Source organism: Drosophila bipectinata, chromosome 2L (genome assembly GCF_030179905.1).
Source record: "Drosophila bipectinata strain 14024-0381.07 chromosome 2L, DbipHiC1v2, whole genome shotgun sequence".
Taxonomy (NCBI): domain Eukaryota; kingdom Metazoa; phylum Arthropoda; class Insecta; order Diptera; family Drosophilidae; genus Drosophila; species Drosophila bipectinata.
In genome coordinates, this window is record NC_091736.1 from 19,264,532 (window position 1) to 19,289,453 (window position 24,922).

At 46.2% G+C, this 24,922-nt stretch overlaps 3 protein-coding genes across 5 annotated transcripts; all 3 read left to right on the top strand.

Annotated features, from left to right (window-relative positions):
- Nucleotides 1–8,553: 8,553 nt before the first annotated feature.
- On the top strand, nt 8,554–13,541 carry bsf (bicoid stability factor). Its single transcript, XM_017239048.3, has 5 exons — nt 8,554–8,792; nt 9,043–9,568; nt 9,626–10,943; nt 11,007–12,722; nt 12,778–13,541. Exons 1-5 carry the CDS (start codon nt 8,653–8,655, stop codon nt 13,317–13,319), a joined length of 4,242 nt encoding a protein of 1,413 aa, XP_017094537.2. The 5' UTR covers nt 8,554–8,652; the 3' UTR covers nt 13,320–13,541.
- Nucleotides 13,542–13,923: 382 nt separating this feature from the next.
- On the top strand, nt 13,924–19,277 carry ncm (pre-mRNA-splicing factor nucampholin). Of its 2 annotated transcripts, XM_070276798.1 has the most exons (4): nt 13,924–14,096; nt 14,952–15,555; nt 15,662–16,997; nt 17,059–19,277. In XM_070276798.1, the coding sequence occupies exons 1-4, from the start codon at nt 13,939–13,941 to the stop codon at nt 19,131–19,133; spliced, it is 4,173 nt and encodes a 1,390-aa protein (XP_070132899.1). In that variant the 5' UTR covers nt 13,924–13,938; the 3' UTR covers nt 19,134–19,277. The 2 variants fall into 2 exon arrangements, with proteins under 2 accessions (XP_070132899.1, XP_070132900.1); XM_070276799.1 differs by lacking the exon at nt 13,924–14,096 and having other exon boundaries at nt 14,841–15,555.
- Nucleotides 19,278–19,959: 682 nt separating this feature from the next.
- Nucleotides 19,960–20,687, top strand: RpS26 (ribosomal protein S26). 2 transcript variants are annotated; one of them, XM_017238979.3, is made up of 2 exons: nt 19,960–20,118; nt 20,201–20,687. In XM_017238979.3, the coding sequence occupies exon 2, from the start codon at nt 20,209–20,211 to the stop codon at nt 20,551–20,553; it is 345 nt and encodes a 114-aa protein (XP_017094468.1). In that variant the 5' UTR covers nt 19,960–20,118; nt 20,201–20,208; the 3' UTR covers nt 20,554–20,687. The 2 variants fall into 2 exon arrangements, with proteins under 2 accessions (XP_017094468.1, XP_017094469.1); XM_017238980.3 differs by having other exon boundaries at nt 20,009–20,118; nt 20,198–20,687.
- The last annotated feature ends 4,235 nt before the right edge of the window (nt 20,688–24,922 follow it).

Genomic DNA, 24,922 nt, shown 5'->3' on the forward strand with positions numbered 1-24,922 from the left:
TTTCTGATCAGAAAACGATCTGTCCTGCCCGCAAGCGAGGCCATTAAATAAATCTAAATGGATCGATCCCAAAGGGTCTCCCTACCTGGGGCCCTTGCAACCTGTCCCTCGTCCTCGTCCTCGTCCTCGTCCTCTGGCCTGGCCCGCCAGACGAAGAAGAAGTGTATCTTCGCCTGCGATTTGTATCTCGGCATTCGTATCTCTTATTGGCTGCTGTTTATTTGCTCGCTGCGTTCGCTTATTGAGTTTGAGTTTGCTTTATGTCTGGGGCACGGACGCAGAGGCAGTGGCAAGGCAAGGCGGAGGCGGAGGCGGAGGCCAAGACGTTCAATGAACTCCAAGAAAACTCTGCAACTCCGAGGCAAGTCAGACAATCGCTGGCAAACTTTTTCAGTTCCTTGTAGTTTGCTTTCGTTTTTTTTGGAGTTTGTCGCAAAAGCTTTGTAATCTGAGGGGGGAGTGGTGGGGTTTCATTAATTACATAGTTATTTTATCCATCTTCTATTTTTTTATTTTCTTTCATCCGTGAACTCAATAAGCAGAACCTCCAGAACAATTTTATTCAAAAAGTAAAAAAGACAAGCATCTCTGAAGATACTTTTGTGGCAACAATGAAGAAGCAAGATAAGCGGCAGAGTATTTTTTTTTTTGTTGCGAGTCGCTTCCTTAATATAATTTTGCACAAACAAACACACTGGCTGGCTGGCTGGATGGGTGACTCGGTGAAAGGAAGGAAGGGCTTGAGCGTGAGGCAAGTGAGGCAAGACAGAGAGAGAGGCACACGTGAGCAGCCAGACAGCAGGCTGCCTCATGTGGCAGGGCCAATGTGGAATAGCGTAGAATGACGTAGTCGAAGGAGAAACGGCAGCAGCACATAAGCGACGCCGGCAGCACAGCAGCAACATGCAATTTCAAAGGTCAATGACACGCAACTTGCAGCGCCGCAGCAGCGCCGCACAAAAGCAGCAGCGCAGAAAAGAGCGCAAGCAAAAACAGAGAGAGCAAATACGAGAGCTTTCCCCTTTTTGGCGTTCTCTTCCATGGTCTCTTAAGACACTGCATTTGCATTATTGTGGATTTTTCAATTGGAATTCGAGTACAGGTAGACAATATCACTTCCTTTAGCATAAAACTAAGCTTTTAATTTTATTTTAATTATTGTCAATTATTTGTTGAGTCTTTTTTTAATGATCATGTGTGTTTTTGCAAGTTTTTATTGTTTTTTGTTTGTGCCACCCGCTGACGATTTCATTCATTCCACACACACACACTGAGGCAGACAGGAAATACGCGCAGCTTACACACATTTGTTGCTGTTGTTGCAGTTGCTCTTTCTGTTGTTGTTGTTGTTGTTTTCGTTGGTTTTCGGTGTCTGTAATTCCTCATTGTTGTTGATTGCAAGTTCTCGAGTCGCCTATATCCAGTGCCCACCCACATGTGCCACAAATTACTTTTAAACATTTTCAAGAGTCCCGAGAGGGAGTAGGGGGGCGAGTAGAATCTGAAGAAAGAGGTGCTCTGTGTGAGTTATGGACCGAGGAGACCCAATTCTTCTCTGGCTGCCACCTCTGCGAAAAGCCGCAATAAATTATGCTCAAAATTGCAATTATTTCCATTAAGAAGTCTCTCCAAGTTTTCAAAAGCAAAGTTTGTTGGAAGAAAAGAGTTGGAAAGTTTTTCAAAGTTTCCCCAAGAACTCCAAAGTTTCATCTTCTACCAATATTAGACTGGAAATGGGTCAAATATTACTAAAATCAACTATTTAATATGTTTAGTAATCATAGAGGACTTATTTTATTCAAAACGTGACCACAATAACTTGCCACAAAACACAGCAGAGCCGCAACAAAGAACAGAATGGGGAAACACGAAAAGATTGAGCCAAAAGTTAGGTTAGGTTAGGGACGCCACATGCAATGAAGCAGGGAGGGCGCTTAGGGGGCACGGGGTGGCGGGCCAAACGGGTTCAAAATCCTATGCAACATGGCAACTAAACAAAAGCCAGAAGGTAGACGAACCAAAGTCGCAGCGCATCAAGAATCCAATAGAGCGTTACGGAAGGGGGCTTGCAAAAAAAATGAAGGCAGGGGCGGAGCGAGGGGAGTATCAGAAGAATGCGAATATGTGCAGGGGGAAACCAACTGCAGCCGGAGAGGGGCAAGGGGGCAAGCGGCGGGAAGGCAAAAAAAGAGCGGGAAGCAGTGGCAAAAACTCGTTTTATGGACGTTGCAAGAAATAAGTGCAACGTCACTTGGGAAAAGGGAAGACTGACTCCGCTGGAGAGAAGAAAGCATGGACCCTAGGGGATCGAGGATCGTTTGGAGTTCCAAAACCTGATTATCGTAATCGACTTTAATGAAATGTCTGTGAGGCACTACAAGAACTTGGAGGTAAGTTATTTAAATCGAACATTATATACATAGATCTATTTTTGTTAAATATCTTTTAGCTAATATATTTCTCTCTGTGTAGTCCCCTTTAGCAGCTTTAGTTCGCCTCTTTTGTAAGCCCCTGAGCTGAGCACGAAGGCGACTTAGTCCAATTAGCGAACGAAGCTAATGCAAACACAGATCTAATTACGCATACGCCCCATTGTCCGACAAACAAATTCAAGGAGCCGCCGAGCCGAGAAAAGAGTGCCTGCCAACCGGTTTCAGATCTCTCACTCCTTTTATTATTATTATTACTTTTTCCCGAGGCTCCTCCCCGGTCTCCTGGAGGCAGCTGCCAATTAGCTGAATTTTTTTCTTTCAGAATGAAAGGGTATTCCACAGAAAGTCTATAAGTTGAAGACTTCAAGCTATACTTTCTTCGAAGAATGATACTCTTGTATGATACTCCTTTCGTATTATAATATTTTGATATACTTCGGAAAGGGTATCAACAAGACAACGTCCCTTTGTTATTTTTTTCCAAGGGCTGCCCCTTTCACCAAACTTTAAACCTTCGCTGAACTGCACTTGTTCTTCAATTCGAGCTGTCTTCTTTCTTCCACTTTGTTGCTGGAGCATTCAATTGGCTTCCTTGGCGAACTTCCGCCTTCGGTGCCCTCCAGTTCGGTTCAGTCGGAGTTCATTTCGGTTGTTTCGGGCCAGTTCTTTAGAAGTTTCTTCTTAGCTGGCGGCATAAATTAGTTGTACCGTTAAACTCAGAGACTGAGGGCATGTGGCAAGAAGAGAAAAAGGGGCAAGACTGTTACCATATAATTTTCGAACAATTTCAACAAACTGAACGTGTGCAATGGCGATTTTAAATGGGATTTGCTGGTACATCAAAGTAATATTCAACTGCAATTTGGGTTTATGTTTTCGATAAAATCTCATGAGGTTGAGGAAATTAGGGTTACATTCTTCGAGAAGGGATCCTACCCAGTCTGAAAGAGACCTTCATTGAAAGAGCTGGAACCCTGGGTGGATTGTTTTCGCATTAATTTAGAATTTTGCTCATTTAAATGGGCATCCCCATTTAACAATTACAATTTCATGGCTGTTGTTGTGTCTGGCATAGGAATATTCTCTATAATTTATTGCCGTTCGCCGCAATTGTTGACTCATCTCGAATTACACAATTAAGAAATAGCCTGAAAATAAGCTGTTTTCTATTCCGAGTTCTTATGGAAATGCTATTATGTTAGTTTGCAACAAGGAACCTCAAAGAACCAAAAGCCTCGGGGACTACAAGGGTGTATTATTTCGGATAATAGCTATGTTTTCTATATTTTCCTAATGAGTAACAGTTGGTTTGTATTGGTATGCCTCTGTGGCGTGGATAAGCTGCTTGTGTCTGGAAATGTGTGTCACAGTGGATGACATAATTCAAAGTGAAACGGATGACATTCATTACGATGCATTTGAACGTCAGAAGCAGTACGTACGTAAGGAAAAATGTTGCAATTTCAGTGCAGACAAAGCCAGCCCTTTGTGCCACACGAGTGGAATGCAATCTTCATGCCTGTGGTGGTGGTCCCTCTATTTTTTCTTACCCTGCCTTCTGGCGAGGATTCCCCCTCGGTTTGACGGTCATGCTCTGAATACGTCGGCTCAGGTACAGTTATGGGACAAGTCTTTCTTGGGGTGATCCTCCGGGACATGCGCACTGAACTTGGCAGAAACGTTAGTTCCCAAGGGGTTGTCTTGGCCAGAAACTGGTCTTTATTTGAGGAGGTCAAGGGTTAAGTGGTAGGTTTAAAGCAGGTGCATCCAACACTGCGTATACTTAATAAACCTCTTATACGATTAACTTTGGAACCAAGTCTCAACTATTCCAGTCTATTAAGAGATCCCCTTTTCAATAATTTCATAATTTTCTGTAATTCATTGAAATGGCATCCCATAATCCCCTCGAATCCCATAGAGATTCCTCCTCTAATTGAAGGACTTGGCCAAAGACTAGAAAAAGGAGGCTTTAATTGTGGCCTAAGCTGCTTAGCACTGGGGAGCACACATGCCACAAGCCCCCTCCCCCACCCCATCGTCCCGCCATCATAGTTCTGCAGATGCAGCTGGCAAGAGCAAGAGAACGCATTCTATAGATACACAAAAAAGAGCCAAGTACATGGACTTGACTCAGTGCGAGATAAGCGAGCGCGAGGGGGAGTACTGTTGCGGCATTGTTGTTGCGGCTAGTTTTTGTATGAATTTTTTTTCGCCGAGTACTCTCTGCCTTCTTTATACTTTTGCAGTTTGCTTCCTCCTGGCGACAGGCCGAGGACGGAGGAGGGGGCGGGAATGGGCGACGGAGAGGCCGCCATTGCTGGCTAGGTTCGGCATCTCGACGCACGACGATGATGCGATGACGTCGTTTCCATGGCTGCCATCAGAGTACAGTCATAGAAGGGGGTAGGAGGGGAGGAGGGGCGGGTGGGAGCAGGGGACACAAAAAAAAAGAGATAGCGAGAGGTGCAGAAACTGAGGCACAACTTTATATAGACGACGCATCGCATGCATAAAGTACAGAATTCCTTTTAAAGCGCTAAACTGCATCCGATAGATACAAAGACTCACACACACACACCCAGACAGCGGGCAGCCCACACCGGTGAGAGACTTCTATCCGAAAGTGCATCTGTATCTGTATCTTGCCCATATTTACTGGAAATTCAATTTGCAAACATTTTACGCTGCCTTTTGTTTGCTCAAGTTTCAATTGCTTTTCTCTCTATCTATTCTCTACTTCTATTTAGGCTTAAACTTTTGGAAAACTATTATTTCGATCTTAACTATCCATAGCGAGAGTCATTGCATCATAATCGCCACTAGATATCATATCGCAGTTGTTTAGTAAACAATTCCCAACTACTCCAATTACGAAAACAAGCTAGATGATTCCTCATAATCGCCCAAGGTTAGGCCCACTCTCCAGTTGCAGTAAACTCATTTGAATTGAATCCGATGTTGGGTATTTTCGATGAAAACAATGGAATCAGCCATCCAATCCATAAATATACAAACATCCATGACACCAGCTACTGTGACAGCTGAGTGGGAGTCGCTTTGGCAATTGGAAGCCCACTCACACAGCGCCAGGATGCACAAAATCAATGTCAAAGCCTGCTGAGTTCACCCAGCAAGGACATGGGGCAGTGCGAAAAAGCGAACCGCAAACAAAATCAACGCTTGACTGGCGACATATGCGACGAAGCCTCTCCTCCCTCCAGCTCCCTGAAAGATGAGTATCCCCTAACTGGTTTCCAGCTGCGACGGCTGCTGGACTCCTGCTGGGAGCTGGGATCCAGGAGATGCAGGAATAGTTCCCAGCAATGTTAGTTCAAGGGCGGAATCAAGGCTGAGCTCGGTTTGGAGCCCCTTCTATAAATAGCTCCTCTCTCTGTCTGGCCGCTCTCCCTCTCAGTCTAGTTCTCACCACACGGCGTATACGCAATAGGGAAACCCACCACGGACAAAAAGGAATGAATGCATGTCTTGTCCTTCGGCGCTTCGTTCGGTCCTTGTTGTTAGCATTGTTGCATGCGGCTTGGCATCCTCTTTGCACTTGAACCATTGTCCTTTGGCACTGCCACCCAGCTCCCACTTCCCAGCGTTCTATCCTACCTTTTCTTTTTAATACAAAAAATGGGGGAAAAAAACACTAAAAAATGAATTTCAAGAGCAATAATGGAAGTGGATTTCTGGCTTGTATGGAGGGTTTGTAAATTAATTATTAATATAATCAAGAAATAGTTCTTTCCTTATTAATATTTAAATAAAAAAGCTTTCTGTTTTTTTGGAATATGAATCTATTGTAGGACTATGACTCAAAATGAGAATAGGCAACTCTACTACTTGATATGGAACCTATTTTCGTGGAACTAGCTCATTTTTTTGGAACCAGTAAGCTCCGTTTAAGATCAGAGTGAAGAGCTCATCTTCTTATGTATTATATTTAATTGAAAACCCCGATTAATCCGCCCCCCTTTATCAGCTGAAGGGAAGCAATCTGAGGCAAAGGCCGGAGTGCATTCAACTGCCGTTGGCATGACGCGTTTTCCGCAAAAATTAAAAACAAAAAAGGCAATGAAATCGGGTAGGGAAATGGGAAAATGCAGATACCATAAGCGTCAGGCCACTCACATCCTGGCTTTTAAAACGTCCAATTATTTCCCAAATTGCTTATAAAGTGATTTTCCAATTTGAATTATTTTTTAGTGTTTCTCGCAGCTGCTGCTTCTTCCCCGAGCGAACAAAAGCGCACCAACACAGCCACAAGATCGGCTCGGTGTGTGTGTGTGCTTTTTTTTTGTCAGTGTGTGAGTGTTCTGTGTTCATGTGCATGCGCAGTGCAATTTTCAGGTTATTGTTGTTGTTGTTTGTAGGGCCTGTTGTTGCTGTTGCCCTGCACTTTGCTTCTTGGTGGGTTGCAGAGCGTGCTAGTGTGCGTGAGAGAGCGGCGCCTATGTGTGGGTATGACTTCATTTCCTTTGTCGTAGGTCATCGTCAATTGCAGAGAAAATGCGTTTTAATTGCCTTTAATGGATGTTTTCTTACTTAATCACACTTGCAGAGTTTTAAATACTGAGTTTTGGTTCAATTTTTGATAGTTTTTTAATACACAAATGGGGTTTTGCGGTTAGATCAGGTCCATAAATAATTCAAAACTTTTTATCTTTTAATTTTCACAAACATTTCTTAGTCCTTGTTCCTCGAGCACAGTTTTAAAGTTTTAAAATTTTTCAAGTTCATCACTAGGGCCGGTTACTGTTTTATATTTTTGCATTTTTGAGCACTCACACTTCTTGACTTTAATCAGCTTGGAGGTACAAATATTTATGTAGTTTTTTGTTTAATTTATTGCTATTTTTTGCTGCTGTTGCACTTCGCCGCTGCTCATTTCAAAGTCGCGCTGCACACTGGCAGAAGGGTAGAGAACTTTTTTCCAACGCATTTGGCCGGCAGGGTTGTCACCTTCTCCCAAAAGCCCCCACACGAAAACGGGAAAAAAATAAAATTAAAATCGAGAGACGGGGCAGAAATGGCAATAAAAAGCAAATGAATCGCACCAAGTGCATCCAATGCACACACACATGCAGATGAAGAGATGTTGGGCCCGTTTGGGGGTTAGGGGGCCCGCTAACGGGACGAGGGGGCAAGCCGGCCGCTTTTTGCGTGGCAATTTGTTTGTGTGTATTGCAATTTCAGAGTGCACTCCCGTCGGCTTCGCGGCTCTCCATGCCGCTCTTTCTCTCCCCACACGAAATACTTAAGATTTAAACTACATACTCGTATGTACGTGTATATGTATTTTCGAAAATTATTTTCCCCTTTGTAGTCTTTAATCGAATCGTTTTGGGCCTCAGTCTGCTTACCATGATGACAAGGTCTTAAATATTTATTCGCACTGCGGCTTGCACCTGCCAAATGCAAATTATTCATTTGCGAACCGCATTTCCCGATGAATTCCACGAGTTGCAGTGTAACGCACACACAGACATTCGCCAAAAACCGAGAAGAAAGAGCGCGAACCGCGATCCGCCATGTGCAACGGAACTTTTGCAAATGAAATGCAATTTTAAATTCGCAGCGAAAGAAAGCCACAAAAGAAAGTTGAGACGTCGACGTCGGCTGCGACGCCGACGAACGTTGCAAAAAGTGATGGAATGGCGGGCAGCAGCAACAACAAAGGCGGAATGAGTTGGCAAAAAAGAGAGGACGCAGACTGCAGTTTCTCTTAATCAGGTGGAAGTGACTCTTCGAATATTGTTATTTTAATTTTAAATGTTCTGATAAAAATATTAAAATTTAGGGAAAAAACATTTATTTTAAAGTTTGCTAACATTAAATTTTAAATAATCCATAAAAAAAGTTTTAAACCAAATTAATCTTTAAGTTTTTTTTTATAAAATGTCTTAATTTAAATTTATGTCTAGATGGACAAATTTTTAATATTTTTGAATAAACCTCATCAAAAAAGTTCTTGTCCGCCAATATTTTTAATTTTTGAACTCGAAATTCAGACTTCAATATTTTATTAAAGACACAAACCATAAGTTTCACAACATTCAGCTTTTTAGGACCTGCTTTAGCGGGATCGTGTCTGAATTGGACTTTCTGGCAACACTCCTGAGGTGCTATCTGGCAATACGGCTCGGAACCCAGCTCTGCGAATCGGAATTCAATAATAAATTGAATTTATTAATTAAAATCGAACAACGCGAGAATGGCATCCATCCTGAGGACTGGCAAGCTGCTGCGCTACTTCGCCGGCTTCACCCGCAACGTGGTCGTGAACTCGGTGCGGGAGAGCGAATCCAACAACCTGCTGAACAATGCGCCCTGCATGTGCGGCCACTTCCAGAAGTGAGTAGAAAACCCACCGAGCCGGCATTACGCAATGCACGTGTATATTTATGTAAATAGAGGGAGGGGATAGGTGTTCCCCAGGGATCGGCACCTGGACCAGGAGCTGTATATCTCAATAATTGAATTCAGTTTGGTAACATGGTGCTCCGAGTTTTTACATAACCTCAGCGGGGGCAGCAGAACCCAAAATCACATTTTCTCGGAGATTCTCTAAAGACTTATTTATAATAACGCCCTTCTCTTCCAGCGGCTTTGCCACCAATGCCGCCGCCAAGGCCGAGCTGAGCCTGGACAAGCAGATCCGCCGCCTGGACCAGGATGTTCGCCGGGTGGGACGCATCTCGCGGCGCGATCTGGAGGAGGTTCTCGACGAGATTCGCACACACAGAACCGCCACCAGCTCACAGTCCCTGATGGTGATCCGCTGCTGCGGCAACCTGGTGCCTGAGGAGCTGCCCGAAGTCAGGACGGCGCTGGTCCAAGAGATCTGGAAGACCCTGAACGCCCTGAACGTGCCCATGGACATCTCGCACTACAATGCCCTGCTGCGGGTTTATCTGGAGAACGAGCACGGCTTCGCTCCCACAGAGTTTCTGGCGGAGATTGAGGCCAAGGGCATCGAGCCGAACCGGGTCACCTATCAGCGTCTGATTGCTCGGTACTGCCAGCTCGGAGACATCGATGGGGCAACCAGAATCCTGGAGTTCATGCGCGCCAAGAGCCTGCCGGTCAACGAGAACGTCTTCAACTCGCTGATCCTGGGACACTCGCAGGTGGGTTTAACAGGTGCGGTCTTTGAGGCCCAGATTCCCTAACCCTTTCCTTTGCAGGCCAACGATCTGGAGTCGGCCAAGGGCATCCTCGGGGTGATGAAGCAGGCTGGACTGGAGCCCAGTGCGGACACCTACACCACCTTGTTGTGTGCCTTTGCCAGGCACGGCGACCTGGAGGCGATCAAGGAAACCCTGGCCGAGTGCGAACAGAAGGAAATAATCCTGCTCGACAAGGATCTGCTGGACATCATCTACACCCTGACCATCCATGGCAATGGAGATAGTGTGGACGAGTTACTGACCAAGCTGCGAATCTCGCCGGGCTTCAATCAGGACGCCGTGAACGTGATCCTGCGCCTGGTCAACAAGGGCCAGGAGGATGTGGGTCTGAAGCTGCTGCGCGTGATGCCTCGGACCAACCGCGTTAACGGAGAGCCCATAGACGTGGGTGCATTCTTCATTCGCCAAATGGTTAAGGCTAACCGGCCGGTGGAGAAGATCCTTTCCATCTGCAACGCTCTCCAGGCAGAGGGGCTCAACCCCAAGGCCCTGACCATCGCCACTGAAGCGGGGCTGACCAACGGAGTTGTCAACAATGCCCTGCCCCTGCTCCAGGAAATGAAGAACGCCGGCCTGCCCATCAGGCAGCACTACTTCTGGCCCCTGATCTGCTCTGTGGAGTCCAACCAGGTGCTAGACATCGTGCGTCGCATGCAGCAGGAGTTCTCCGTGTACCCCAACTCCGAAACCATCAGGGATTACGTGATTCCGAACCTGAAGGAGAAGAACTGGGAGCGCGTAGTCACCGCTTTGAGGGATGCTGGCGTGCCAAACTCCACGGCCGTCACCTCTGCAGTTTATGCCGCCTTGGCGACTCACAACATATCTGAGGCAGCCAAGATAATGGAACAGAACCGAGCCTACTATTTGCCGTTCCTCTTCAAACAACCGCTGATCCTGGCCCTCAGCCACACCAACGACTACAGCTCCTTCATCCGCTGCGTGCGACAAGTCCACGAAGGACTGCAGCTCCGCCAAGGCAAGGAGGAGGAAGCGGAAGCCGGAGAAGCGGGAGGCGAGGCAGTGGCTGCTGTTTCGGAGAAAGCTACGCACGATGTGGTGGGCTCCATCGTCCAGGAAGCAGCTACCTACTTCCGAAGGGAGCGCGTGGCCACGCTGGAGAAAATCCTCAAGGGATTGGTGAAGCAGGGCTTGTCCATCAGCAGCCAGAAGGCCACTCAGATATCGGAGCAACTTGGCGGAGAACTGACACCCAGGGTGTCCGAACTGCTCGGCAAGCTGAGCTCCGGGGAACTAATGCCTGTTCCTTTGCCGAACAGTGCGAAGCGGAGCCTGGACTCGCTCTCCATCGATGGTGAGTTCTAGAGGCTAACTTTGGGGACTATTATTCCTATCTATCCTTTTCTCACCTTCCTAGAACTGGAACGCTTTATTGCCAATGTGGAGGCCAAGGGAGACAACGCCAACAACATCAAACGCCAGCTGCTGAACGCCTGCTTCCGCTCCCAGAACATCGAGAAGACCCTCCAGGTGATTGCGAAACTCGAGTCGGAGAAGTTCCAGATTCCTGTGGGGATCTACGCCCAGCTCATCGACCTCTACACGCACCACAAACGCAGCTCCGAGGCCCTGGAGACCTACGCCCAGCTGAAGGCCAAGGACGCCAGCTTCAAGTTGGACAACCTAAAGGCCGTTCGTCTGGCGGATCTCTTGTTGCAGGAGGAACGCGATGATGCAGCCTTCAAGGTCCTTGAGGAGAACAAAAAGGATGCCCCAGTGAGCGAGTCTGAAGGAAGCTTCAACTACGTGACCACCGCGTGGCGCACCCTGAACTCCCTTGCGGAAGCTGGGCAGGCAGAGAGGCTGACCAAGCTATTCGATGCCTTGGTGGCCGCCAACTACATTGTGCCCACCAATGTGCTCCTGGGGCCGCTGATTAAGGTGCATTTGGTGAAGGACGATGTGCCGAAGGCCATTCAGGCTTTCGAGGAGATCTGCCAGAAGCACAAGTCCACTCCCTGGAAGAACGAGCTGGCCTGCCGGCTGATCCAGAAGGAGGACGCCGCGAATCTCCAGAAACTGACCGATCTTAGCACCTCCATTCACGGCGAAGTGAACAGCTTGTACGACCTGGTGTTCTCGTTCGTGGAATGTGGTCGCGTCAGGCAGGCCAGGAAGATCCTTGAGACCCCTGGGCTGCGAACTCGCCCGCAAAGAATCAACAGTGCCTGCGACCGGTACAAGAACGAGGGGTTGCTCCAGCCCCTGGAGGGACTCATTGAAGCCACCAAGGACCTGGGCCACATCGACAGAAACAAGATCTACTTCACGTTGCTGTTGAGCTACGACAAGGCCGACGAGGCCGAGAAAGCACTGGGCTTGTGGACCAAAATGCAGGAGGAGGCGGTGACCCCCAACGACGCTTTCCTCTTGAAGCTGGCCGAGCTGCTCAGGAGGAAGAACATCGAAGTGCCTTTTGTTGTGCCGGAGACCCAGAAGGAATCCCGTGCCAGAAAAGCAAAGGCGAAGGAACAAACCAAATCAGAACAGACTAAAGCCGAAGCAGTCAAGGACAAAGAAGCTCCCAAAGAGAAACCCCAAAAGAAGGCAGAGCCTGCACCCGCACCCACCCCCAAACCAGTTTCCCATACTTCTGGCTTCCGAAAGGCCCTCTTGGCCAACGACCCCGACGCAGCCATCGCCCACAAGCAAAGCTTCCAGGGTGGCGACAAGGTCGGAGTCTTGGACACCTCCCGGCTGATTGAGCTCCTGGTTCGGGCCGACCGCCTGACAGAGGCTACCAAATACGTGGAGGAACTGCTCTCCGAGAAGCTCCACCCCCAGCCAAAGATCTTCAAGTTCTATCTGAACAAAATTGCCGCCGCCGGTGACCTGGAAACGCTGAATAAAATTGGCCAGCAACTAACCGAGGAGCAGAAGCGTCTGGTTTCCTTCGACAACCGTTTCTGCCACGCCAACATTGTGGCCGGCAAGGCTGAGCAGTTCCTGAAACAGCTTTCCACGGACATCGAGGCGGCGAAGACCCCGGAAGAGGCGGCCAAGCAGGCGGAGAAGTTCCCCCGAGGTGGAGCAGTGGGCATTCTGGACAAGCATCCCGAACTGGTGCCACAGTGTAGGTATACCTATTTGCCAAAAAGAGCATTCCAACTAACCACTCCTCTCCACAGACCAATCGCTGGCCGAGAAGTTTGCCGCTCACAACCAGCTGGGACCCATGAACGTTTTGTGGATGCACCTCATTTCCAGTGGTCAGGAAGCCGCCTCTAAGCAAATCTGGGACAAGCATCTATCCAATGCCCCACGTCTCATGTTCCAGCGCGTTTTGCAAACCGCCAGGGAACAGCAGGACGAGAAGCTGGCTTCTGTGGTAATTTCCCAGCTGAGGGATAGCAAGATATCGGAGGGTGCCATTGGAAATGCCTACTCCTGCCTCATCGACATCCAGACGAACAAGGGCAACACAGACAAGGCTCTGGACGTCCTCGCCAATGCCGTGAAAGATGTTTCGCTGGAGAACATTAACAGAACCGCCCTGCTACGTCTGAAACAGGCGGCGGAGGAGAAATCACAGAAGTTCCCGTACACGATTCCCGAAAAGCGAACCAAGGCCGACGACTCCAGCTCCTCATCCTCGTCCTCATCCAGCGATGACGATGTGTCGCCTTCGATACCAGAAACTGTGCCACCCAAGCCGACCCCCAAGGCCTAGAGTGGTTTCCACCCGGAGTCCCCTTATTTTACGTCCATCAAGTTAGCAAAACACTTTTTGGGGCAATCGACTACAAAATAATCCCCAGAATGGAAGAATTCTGCTAACTTTATGTTCGCCCTTTTTTCTAGTTTAACCCTTCGTGATTAAAGCTTATTTTTAAAGTATTTACTATGGATAAACAATTTGTAAACTAAAATAAATTTAGCTGTTTTGTTGCAAGTGATTGTGAAAACCTATTTTAATGCCAAACGTATTTTCCAGCAAATAGGTAATTCGTCAATGACAGCTGTACATAAATTAGGGACGATTAGGAAGTAGTCTTTCCCAATATTACTAAATGTATAACAACTTTTTGAGAAAATTCGAATTTGGCGCCAAAAGAAGAAGATTGCCGACCTTTAGGGGCATGTGGGAATAAAAAATATAAATCCGCTGATTCATATTTTCCCGATATACCCAACTCAACTATCGATAAGTTCCAATCGATAGGTCCCAATTAGCCCTTTGACATTCGTTTTGACAAATCAAACCGTTTCCAACCAGTCTGCGCGTTTCCTTTTTTTCTCCCCGGAATTTAACTCAGTGATTTTTTCGTTTATTTCACGTTTCATTGACAATGACCGACAGCGATTATGAGAGCGATTCGAGCAGCAGCTCCAGTGCAAGCGGTCAATTCAGCTCCAATTCGAGTTCCTCGCCTTCGGGATCGTCCAGTCGCAGGAAAATAAATTTGGTGATTCTTTGCCAAATTAATAATGCTTATATCCGGATAAGGTAATTCCCCAAACCCCCATAGCTTAAAAATTATATGTTTTGCCATGTTGATTCCCGTTTAAGCAACATATAATTTGGAAACGAAAATTTTTTCAGCAAACGATTCGTTTTCAACTTGACTTCCGAAGAACTTCCATTGGACAGAACCCAATATTATTTTTGACATCTGTAGAATAAATCTAACCTTTTCCAGCCGCGTTTTCTTTTTTTTGCTACAAGAATTCTGATCGTTGCTCTTCTCCCTTTATATTCCCCCTTAATAAAAATGGGGGACAGCGATTCGAGCAGAAGCTGCAGTCCAAGCGGTCAATCCAGCTCCAGCTCAAAAGACTGAGATCCTCTAGAACTCGAGCGACCTCTTCGTCGGAATCGTCCAGCCGCAGGAAAATAAATTCAGGTGTTTTTGGCAAATGGAAGTTAAAAAAGATTATTTCGTCGCCAATGACTGATTGACATATGTACATACATTCGTGTAAGATTACCGATTGCATTGAAGTTTATTTCTTCGAAAAAAAAATGACTCCCAATTAAGTTAATTCGCCAATGACTGATTGACATACATTTATGTAAGATTAACGATGGCATAGTTTAAAAAATTATATTTTTCGTCCATGTTGATTCCCTTTTAAACAACATATAATTTAAAAACGAAGATTTTTGCGCCAAACGATTCGTTTTCAACTTGACTTTCGATGAACTTCTGTCGATAGTACCCAGTGCTAGTTTTGACATCTATAGAAAAAATCTAACCTTTCCCAACACTGCTAGTCGCCGCGTTTGCTTTTTTTTGCTATCCGAATTTTGATCGTTGTTTTTCTCCCTTTATTTTCCGCTTTGATAAAAAATGGGGGACAGCGATAACGAGAGCGATTCGAGCAGCAGCTCTAGTGGAAGCGGAAGCTCCAGCTCCTCCAGTTCATCCTCGTCCGAAAACTCGAGTCGCAGGAGTAGCGAGCGGGAAGAGGAAGCACCCGCCGCAAGGCCGCAGGAATCCGAAAATCCTAATACTAAGGATGCGAAGAAGGATTTAGAAGAAAGTGAAGCAGCCGTGGAAAAGGAGAAATCCGTAGAGAAGGATAAAATTCGTGAGGCCGTCGCCGCGGCAGAGGCGGAACCAATTTCCCATACTGCTGGCGTGGAAAAGCGGCAAGAAGAAGAAGAAACAGTAGCAGCCGCAACTGCAGTGCCAGCAGAAGTAAATGAAGCAGAAACTACAGGGGAAACTGTCAAAGCTGAATCACCTGGCAATGGCGACGGGGAATCTGCAGGTGCAACTGAAGACCAGGAGGCGAAACCACAATCGGTGGCCGGAAAGTTGGACGATGTGGCGGAAGAAGATAAGGAGCAACCGCCACAGCAAGCAAGCAATGATAACAGTGGGGAATCCCCTAAAGACACAAATGCCACAGTGGAACCCCCGCCAGTGGACAATCACATCGAAGAGGGCGAAATAACCGATGTAAGTTGGAAAAATCTCAATCCCGTATGTTGGGGTAGGTTCAACTCCCTCGTGCAATTTCATCATAACCGAAATGACAATACAGTAACATTTTGTTCTTTTTTAGAGAGACGACGAGGAAGTCGAGCCAGTTAAGGAAAAGGAAACACCCACCGAAGTCAGCACAAAGAGTCCATCAAAGGACAACCATGCTACGCGCAGTCGTAGCCAGGATGACAAGCGTCGCCGGCAGCGTTCCTCTAGCAGGAGCCGTTCTCCGCGTAGCCGCCGACCTCGTCGGTCGCGGAGCAGAGCCAGCAGGTCCCGCAGCCGCAGCGTAAGCCCCGTACGTCGCAGGTCCAGCTCCTTGGAAAGAAGGCGCTTGGAGCGACAAAGGCGCCACGAGGAGCGGGACAAGCGGGATAAGGAACGCGAGAGGGAGCGCGAGAAGCGTCACCAAAAACGGGAAAGATCTCATAGTAAGCGCCGAGACGATTCGCGGGACCGGCGGCGATCCAAAGAACGCAGGAGGGACCGTTCTGCGTCCAGGGACCGCAAGAGAGAACGCTCCAGTTCCCCGCCTCCCTCGAAGTCTGTCAGTAATCCTCCAGTGGCCAATGCAGATAACGAAACTGTAACCGAACCGGCTGCTAAGATTACAGAGCGGCAGCGAAAGACTGTCGATGTACTGACTTCTCGTACGGGAGGAGCATACATCCCGCCGGCGAAACTGCGCCTGATGCAGGCTGAGATCACCGACAAAGCCTCAGCGGCTTACCAGCGAATCGCCTGGGAGGCTCTGAAAAAGTCCATCCACGGTTACATCAACAAGGTTAACGTGACCAACATTGCTATCATAACCAGGGAGCTTTTGCGGGAGAACATAGTGCGAGGCCGGGGCTTGCTGTGCAGGAGCATTATCCAGGCACAGGCTGCCTCGCCCACCTTCACGCATGTCTATGCTGCTCTCGTCTCCATCATAAACTCCAAATTCCCCAATATCGGAGAGCTGCTCCTGAAGCGTTTGGTCATTCAATTTCGCCGTGCTTTCCGACGTAACGACAAACTAGTCTGCATGTCGGCCACCAGATTCATAGGTCATCTGGTTAACCAGCGCGTGGCCCACGAGATTCTGGCCCTCGAAATCCTGACCCTCCTGGTGGAAACACCTACTGACGATTCCGTGGAGGTGGCCATTGCCTTCCTCAAGGAGTGCGGCATGAAACTGACCGAGGTCTCTTCCAAAGGCATCGGGGCCATCTTCGAGATGCTGCGGAATATCCTGCACGAGGGTAAGCTGGACAAGCGTGTCCAGTACATGATCGAGGTGCTGTTCCAAGTGCGGAAGGACGGCTTCAAGGACCACCCAGCTGTCGTGGAGGAGCTCGAGCTTGTGGAGGAGGACGACCAGTTCACTCACCTCATGATGCTGGACGAGGCCACCGAAACGGAGGACATACTAAGTAAGAATTGTCATACTATAATATATGCAATCCCTAATGCCTAATCCATTATCTTCCACAGATGTTTTTAAGTTTGATGACAACTACGCCGAGAATGAGGAGAAGTACAAGGGCCTGAGCAACGAGATCTTGGGCAGTGAAGACGACAGTGGATCAGGCTCGGGCTCTGGGTCTGGTTCGGATAGCGATTCGGACGGGGAATCCGGGGAGGATGCGGACAAACAAACCAAAACTGATGCGGGCGACATCATTGATAACACCGAGACGAATCTGATTGCTCTGCGACGCACCATTTACTTGACCATTAACTCCAGCTTGGACTACGAGGAGTGCGCCCACAAGCTGATGAAGATGCAACTGAAGCCCGGTCAGGAGGTGGAGCTGTGCCACATGTTCCTCGACTGCTGTGCCGAGCAGCGCACCTACGAGAAGTTCTACGGACTGCTTGCCCAGCGATTCTGCAACATCAACAAGATCTATGTGCCTCCGTTTGAGGAGATCTTCAAGGACACCTACCATACCACCCACAGACTGGACACCAATCGCCTGCGGAACGTCAGCAAGTTCTTCGCCCATTTGCTCTTCACGGACGCCATCAGCTGGGATGTGCTGGAATGCATTTTGCTAAATGAAGATGACACCACATCCTCGAGCAGAATCTTCATAAAGATCCTCTTCCAGGAGCTGGCTGAATACATGGGACTAGGCAAGCTGAACAACAAACTGAAGGAGGACGTTCTGGTGGGGAGCCTGGCGGGATTGTTCCCGAAAGACAACCCAAGGAACACCCGCTTCTCCATTAATTTCTTCACCTCCATTGGATTGGGTGGACTTACCGACGACTTGAGAATGTTCCTGAAGAACGCACCCAAAGCTGTTCCAGCCATCAACGTCGAGGTCAACAGCACAGGAAATCCTTTCAGAGATGGCTCGGCCCCGACTGGCAATTCCCAGCTACCGGGCTCCTCTTCGTCATCCTCCTCCTCGGACAGCAGCAGTGAAAGCTCCTCCGAGGAAGAGTCCAGCTCTTCCAGTGAATCCTCGAGCTCCGATTCCAGCTCCGAACCGCAGAAGAAAAAGAAGCGCAAGGACAAGCGTAAGAAGAAGTCTAAGAAGAGCAGCAAGGATAAGGCCAAGAAGAGTAAAAGCAAAAAGGCGGACAAGAAAAGGAAGGACGAGGACAGGGAGCGGGAGAAAGTGAGAGCGGAGAGGGAGCTAGAACGAGAAAGGGAAAAGGAGAAAGATCGGCAAAGAGAGCGTGAAAAGCAGCGGGAAAGAGAGCGTGAAATAGAGAAACAAAGAGAAAGGGAACGTGAAGTGGAAAAACAGAGAGAAAGAGAACGGGAGCGAGAACGAGAACGGGAACGGGAGCGGGAACGAGAACGAGAACGGGAGCGGGAACGAGAACGAGAAAAGCAAAGAGAGAAGGAGCGCGAGAGAGAAAAAGAAAGGCTTCGGGAGAAAGAAAAAGAAAAGCGCGAAAAGGAGAAGAAAGCCGCCAAAAAGAAGTCAAAAGAAAAGAAGAAACGACGACACAGTTCCAGTTCAAGCAGCAGCGATGACAGCGAGAAGTCCTCGGAAGCCTCATCCTCGAATTCCTCCAGCGACGAAGACAGTAGCGGAGAGCCTCCGGCTAAGACCCAGCGGCAGGAGGAAGTCCAAAGAAACAACAAATCCCGAGGGAAACACCGTGACAGTGACGAATTCAATCTCGAGGGACCCAACTCCCGCGATCCTGATCGCTATCAATCCGCCAATGGAAACGGACACAGAAGGAAAGATAATTCTTCGTACGATAGATCCCGGGACCAATCTCCCAACGATAGAGACAGAAACCGAGAGAATTCCAACTACGGCAGGGAAAGGAATCGCGAGAATTCTTCGCAACGGAAGCGGGAAAGGTCAGTTTCCTACGAAAAGCCACGCAGGAGAGAGAATTCTTCCCCACGCGAGCGGCGTGGTGAGAAGAAAAGCCGCGGTGAGAAACGTGGCAGTGAGCGCTCTTCCCGAGACGATCGTGCACGTGAGAGAGACCGTGATTCCAAAAGGCAGCGGGATAGGGAGCCGGAAAGGGATAGATCCCGAGACCGTCCACGCAGAGAGCGCAGCCCATACCGTTCCAAGGGCCGTGCCTGAATCCAGGAGGTGACTGACAACTAAAGGCACTTAAATATTTGTGTTAATGATTTAACATGTAAAATTGTGTACAAAAACCCACTAAGCTGATAAAACAAAAATAAATTGTGCATATTCCAATTGACAAGACCCAAGAATCAATAATTTTATATTTCCTTTGAGTTGTAATTAATCTAGTTAAGAGAAAGGGTTCCATAATAGACTTTTTTCAAAGTTAATTCTAAATGTAATAATATTATTTATAGGTAATTGAGTTATATAAATTAGACCACCGATCTCATCGAGACACAATACAGGAAGAATATTTCTCTTAAAACCTAAAGTTTTTAAAGATGACCCGGACTTTTATAGGAAAAATTCGAATATTGCGAATAACCTTTACATATAAATACTTAAAACATGTAATAAAAATATTACAAGACAAACATTTTTTAATCCAGAGAATTGTGCGAAGACTCTTTGTAATTCAAACAAGAGAATTTAACTGGCTTTTGTAGGTATTTAGGTAAATAAATAATTTTCAAATTTTAAATAAAATCAGTTTTATAAATTATATTTGTTGCTTGTATGTTTACTTTAGCTGGAAACCCGTTTTCTATAATATGCATGTTTGAAATAAAATCTGGAAACTTCCTCATTTTAACTAAGCATACATAAATTTATTTATAACGCATAAAAACATTTTTTTTATATTTTAGACACGACAATCTATAATCAGAAACCATTTATTGTTTTATTTTAAATATATTTATTGTAAATATTTTGAAGTTAATAAAAACTAGTTATAGATACCATCACTAAGGAACATCATCACTAAGAACTATCGATTACTAGAGAAATATCGATTTCAGTGTTGTAAGCTGCAAAAAGTGACGATTAATCCGGCAACACGAAAATTTCGAGCTGGCAACCCCCTTTTCGCACAAGTTTCGCCCGAGGTGAACACGCGGATTTTACTTGGTGGATTTTCAATTCGATAAATAAGGTAATTATGCCGCCCATCCGTGGGATTGTGATTGTTAATAATACTAATGAGTGGATTCCACCCGCGGATTCGTAAAAAGCAGCCGGCAAGATGACCAAGAAGCGCCGTAATGGAGGACGCAACAAGCACAACCGTGGCCATGTGAAGCCCGTGCGCTGCACCAACTGTGCCCGTTGCGTGCCCAAAGACAAGGCGATCAAGAAGTTCGTGATCCGCAACATCGTGGAGGCTGCCGCCGTCCGTGATATCACCGAGGCCAGCATCTGGGATGCTTACGTCCTGCCCAAGCTCTACGCGAAGCTCCACTACTGCGTCTCGTGCGCCATCCACTCCAAGGTGGTGCGCAATCGTTCCCGCGAGGCCCGCCGCATCCGCACGCCCCCACTGCGTTCCTTCCCCAAGGACATGGCCCGCAACAACCAGAATAGGAAGTAGATCTTATCCAGATAGCTGAACTGAAGAATCCTGAATGCAGTCTCAAGATCGATATGGAATCCACCATGTAGCAAGTTTTCTTTCAAATGGACGTGACGAAATATACGGCATTCAGTTTTTTAATTTGAAATAAACCCCTCTACTTTAATGGGGGTAAAACCATTAACTAAATGTGCACTGCCATACATTCTTTAGTATCATTTATAACCCCACTGGTTCATATCCCAAAACCAACTGTATCCACAACCATTATTAGCTCCAATCTCCATGAGGGTTTAAGGTTTAAACTAAGCCGCCATGTCCCAAAATAATTAGCTATTGGAAGATATTAATAGACACTTGTTCTTTTTCATCTTTTACCTGCGTGGTTAATGTAAATGAAGAAAATGTCGATACATGGAATGTTTTAAAATTTAGATCCATATGCGTTTCTTCAATGAGATGATAGGGTTTCATATTAATCACTTGAATTAACCTTTTGCTATTTTTGTGCTCATACTTAGAACCTAAAGAAGAACTTCGATATCATTTTTAAATAAGTGAACTAAAGGTCTTAAACTTAATTATGAACTAATTTGTAGGTTTCCAGCAGGGACAAGGGGATTCTATGGTAATAACCCAAAGTAGTTAAGTTTCTCTCAATTTAATATAATGTGAGCGACAGAGTGCAGTTGAATCTCTGATATTACACACCTCCATTAATAACCATCACCCAAAATCAACACTTCATCCACTGTTTCCTGTGCGGAGGCGTATTTAGTCGAGTGTGATATCTCATTTCCGGCCTCCACCTGTTTCCGGAAGAGCTGGGATGCAGAGAGTTGAAAGTAGTGTGAAGAATGAGTGACTTTTTATTAAATACTTACTACCTTTTAATATTAATACTTATAGTCATCCATACCATTACCTCATTTTCTTTTTTGTCTCATTGGTGTTGGTTGTTTGGTTCGGTTTCTAGGGATTTGGACCTTTTTAAAGCCATAGATGTGCCCTTAGAAGTGGTAAGTCTTTAAGGGAAAACACTGAAGCCGGAGGGGAGGTGGCCTATGTGGCACATATGGGGCTTAGAACCAAAACAACAGATGTAGAGAAAGGCTGTTCAAGTGGCGCCTCTGTCGTGTAGAATTCGTGGGGTATTCTGTATCTTTTGTGGCGCCACGGTTCAGGGATGCAAACTTTAGATACCAGTGGCATTTATCTGGATAAGCCAATTCCTTTTTAATTAAATATATTTTTTTAAGAAAATATTAAAGGATAGTAGCTAAAATGTTTTAAAATATTAAATTAAATTTCTTTGTATAATTTTTTTTTTCTATATCATTTTTATATTTGTCTAACATATTTCTATATTTTTCATTCAAAGTACCATCTTAAGCTTTATATTGAAATTCTGGAAGCCCAAGGTACATCCTTGCATACTGTTTTTTGGCATAAATTACATAGACGTGAGTGCAAAGGCAAATGAGTGCGTGTGTCCTGGTGGGGAGTGGGTGTCGGGAGGCGGGACATGCCCTCAATGGGTCACATGCGAGCGATGTGTGTGTGTGCGTACACTTCCTTTTCCTGCTTACCCTTTTTAACATTTTTTTTCTTGAGCCGTAACAACTTTTTCTCTGTTTTCTGCTGTTTCAGCAGCAGCCCGCCGAGCTGAATTATTGTTTTCGTTTTGCCTGGAAAATAAAAATAAAACGTAGATATAAGCAGCTGCCGTTGATCATTTAGCATAAATTAAATAGAGCACACGCAAGTGCTAATGAGAGTTATGTTAAGTTGGAGCCAGGGACCCACAGGACGCCTCAGATGGCAAAAAGGAGTAATCCTTAAAGCAGAAAAGTTTTATTTAGTGATTTACAAAGTGTTAACTAGCCTCCTTAGTGTCTGCTAGTTTGTGCTTTTGGGTTATCTCAGACGCTCCCATGACACCTCTTAAAGGACCCTGAAATGTACCCGAGTATACGTCGCTTCAAAGAGTGTAATAAAGAGGAATTTTCATCCATTATGGCTGCTTTGGAGGCGGCCTCTATCTCTGCCTTCATATGCTATTTACCCTCCAAAAGCTCCTTCTGGAAGATCAGAGAATGCTGGAAGCACACTAACTGACATATTTTGATGGGATCCGACATGGAGTTCCCCCCATACCTATTGGTCTTCAGTTCATCTTGGCCATCTACTCGAATGCTGGGCAGTATGTCATCTCTTTTAAAGTACTGGTCGTTGTTCTGGTCGACGATCTTTTGGAACTTGTGCCCTTTTGGAACCCTTTTCCTGCATCCCCAAGAACATGATTCCCTAAGATGCCCGTCCCGCCGCAGAAGTTCTTTCCGTACATATGCATGGATCCTCCTTTTCCGCCAGAACAGCCTGAGGATTTAATCAGAACAAGGGGGAACTATGTATATTTCCATATAAGCTTACCTGTGGAGCGGCCGGTGAGCGCTGTCAGGACACCTAGAGCTGACACGCCCATCATGTATGCCCAGCCGTGTTTTCAATATCCCGAAATGAGTTTATCCTGTTCTCCCAAAACCGCCTCACGGCGCACGCCTCCTGGCCAGAGTACAGGTGACAGAATTCGCGGATGAATCGCTTCTTGTAGAGATTGGCGGCCGCCGTTTCCAGGCTCCGAAGGGCCACCAGGCGATAGTACCGCAGGCCGTCGACTTTGCTTAAAGGCACAATCAAGTCGGGACCCGACATCGCCGACAGGAGGAAAATCTGGAAGTCCTTCGGCAGGGGGGCATAGGGGACCTCTTTCTAATGGTCCTCCTTTGTGGGCTGGGGGCGTAGCAATACGCTGGATAAGGAGTAATCAAGGCCACAGCAAGTGGCGTGAAATATCTGATCCAGCCGGAAACGTGATTATTGGCGATAAAGAATGGAAAAAACTAGCACTGTCGTGAAAGGATATTTTATACGTCAAGTTTTTATCTTCAAACTAAGGATTGTTATAAAAGTTAATTGTATTAGGTTTCATTCATAGAGTACATTAAAAACACCCTTGAATTACCAGTTACTCTCAACTCCTGTAAAAATTCTGGTTTTTTCCGGAGTTTACTTTTCCACTTTCACATTTCCAATCGCAATTGTCTGTCTTCCCTCTGCTCTGGTTCTTCACATCCCTCCCATATTTAGCTTTAATTTCCGTTTTTTCCGTTCCGAGCCTCCCTTCCGATTCGCTGCGAATCCAATATCCTTTTTATTCCTGTTGTCCCATACGTATATATTCAGCGAGCACCTAATGCCAGGGCCAGAACAAAACACTTTCACTGCCTCTTTCTGCTCCGGCACTGGTTTTTCTGTGGCCGTTTTTTGGTCCGCTCCCAGTCGGTGGCTGGATCGTAAATAAAAACGCTAAATGTTTTTTTAACGTGGGCCACTTAACACTCGGTACAATTTAAAGGCAATTGGGCACACCAGAGAACAGCAACAGCTCCAGCAACACTATTCGGGCAACAATGGCCGCAAAAAGTCAAGCCATTCCCGACAATGTCTCCCTTTATAAAAATGGCGATGACATATTTCTGTGTGGGATTCTCTGTCATGGGATTCCCTTTCACAAATCGTTGGCTAAAAAAATGTATTATTAGAAGAGTATACAGAATAAAAATACCTCCATATATCCTTTTTTTTTAATGCAAAAGTAATGCAATTTTAAGTGTATTTAATAGGTTGCCATCATGTGAGTTCTACATTGTGCCCTTTTTCTATTTTTATTATTATTATTTTGACATTTTGTTGGCTGGCTGGTAATTTAATATAGATTTTGTCCGCCCCTCCGAAGCCCGGCCGGCCCTCGCACATTTTTTATGTTTGCAACAATAAATTGGCAATTGATTTCTGGTCTCATATTTATATGTGCCATATATTCGAGGGGTTTTCATTTCTTCTGTTTGGTGGAAATGAAAAATTGTCGGGCAGGGGGCCTCCTCGGTTTCTGTTTCTTGTTGCCTGATTCCTTGTCAAACAAATCGTAAAAACATCGAAAAAGAATGAGGAACATTTTATTTATATAAAAATCATCAAATGGCATTTGCTCTTACTTCAATTATGGTACCAGCACCAGGATGGCAGGACGAGGTGCCACGGCGAGTAATATGCTTCTGCGAAAATTAAAAAATTTATGTATTTTCACTGTGGAACAATATCAGAGTGATACGAGGGCGGCGCTTGCAGCATCCTGTGGGGCAGGAATATGCTGAAATACCTATAAATAAATATGATAATGTAAAAAATTGTTTGCATTGAAAAGAAAAGCGCCCGTCCATTGTTGAGTGTTTATTTTGTGATTGATAAAGAATCGAACTCGAACCGGCGAAAATATTTGACTGTTGTTGCTATTGTTGCTCTCGGAGCACTCGATGGGCGTTAT

Excerpts from the sequence above, each read along its gene's own strand:
- ncm (XM_070276798.1), top strand. The coding sequence starts at position 13,939 with ATGACCGACAGCGATTATGAGAGCGATTCGAGCAGCAGCTCCAGTGCA. Across the intron at positions 14,097-14,951 it reads AATGCTTATATCCGGATAAG|CGATAACGAGAGCGATTCGA; the intron begins GTAATTCCCCAA and ends AATGGGGGACAG. Across the intron at positions 16,998-17,058 it reads CGAAACGGAGGACATACTAA|ATGTTTTTAAGTTTGATGAC; the intron begins GTAAGAATTGTC and ends TATCTTCCACAG.
- bsf (XM_017239048.3), top strand. The coding sequence starts at position 8,653 with ATGGCATCCATCCTGAGGACTGGCAAGCTGCTGCGCTACTTCGCCGGC. Across the intron at positions 8,793-9,042 it reads ATGTGCGGCCACTTCCAGAA|CGGCTTTGCCACCAATGCCG; the intron begins GTGAGTAGAAAA and ends CTTCTCTTCCAG. Across the intron at positions 9,569-9,625 it reads TGATCCTGGGACACTCGCAG|GCCAACGATCTGGAGTCGGC; the intron begins GTGGGTTTAACA and ends TTTCCTTTGCAG.
- RpS26 (XM_017238979.3), top strand. The coding sequence starts at position 20,209 with ATGACCAAGAAGCGCCGTAATGGAGGACGCAACAAGCACAACCGTGGC.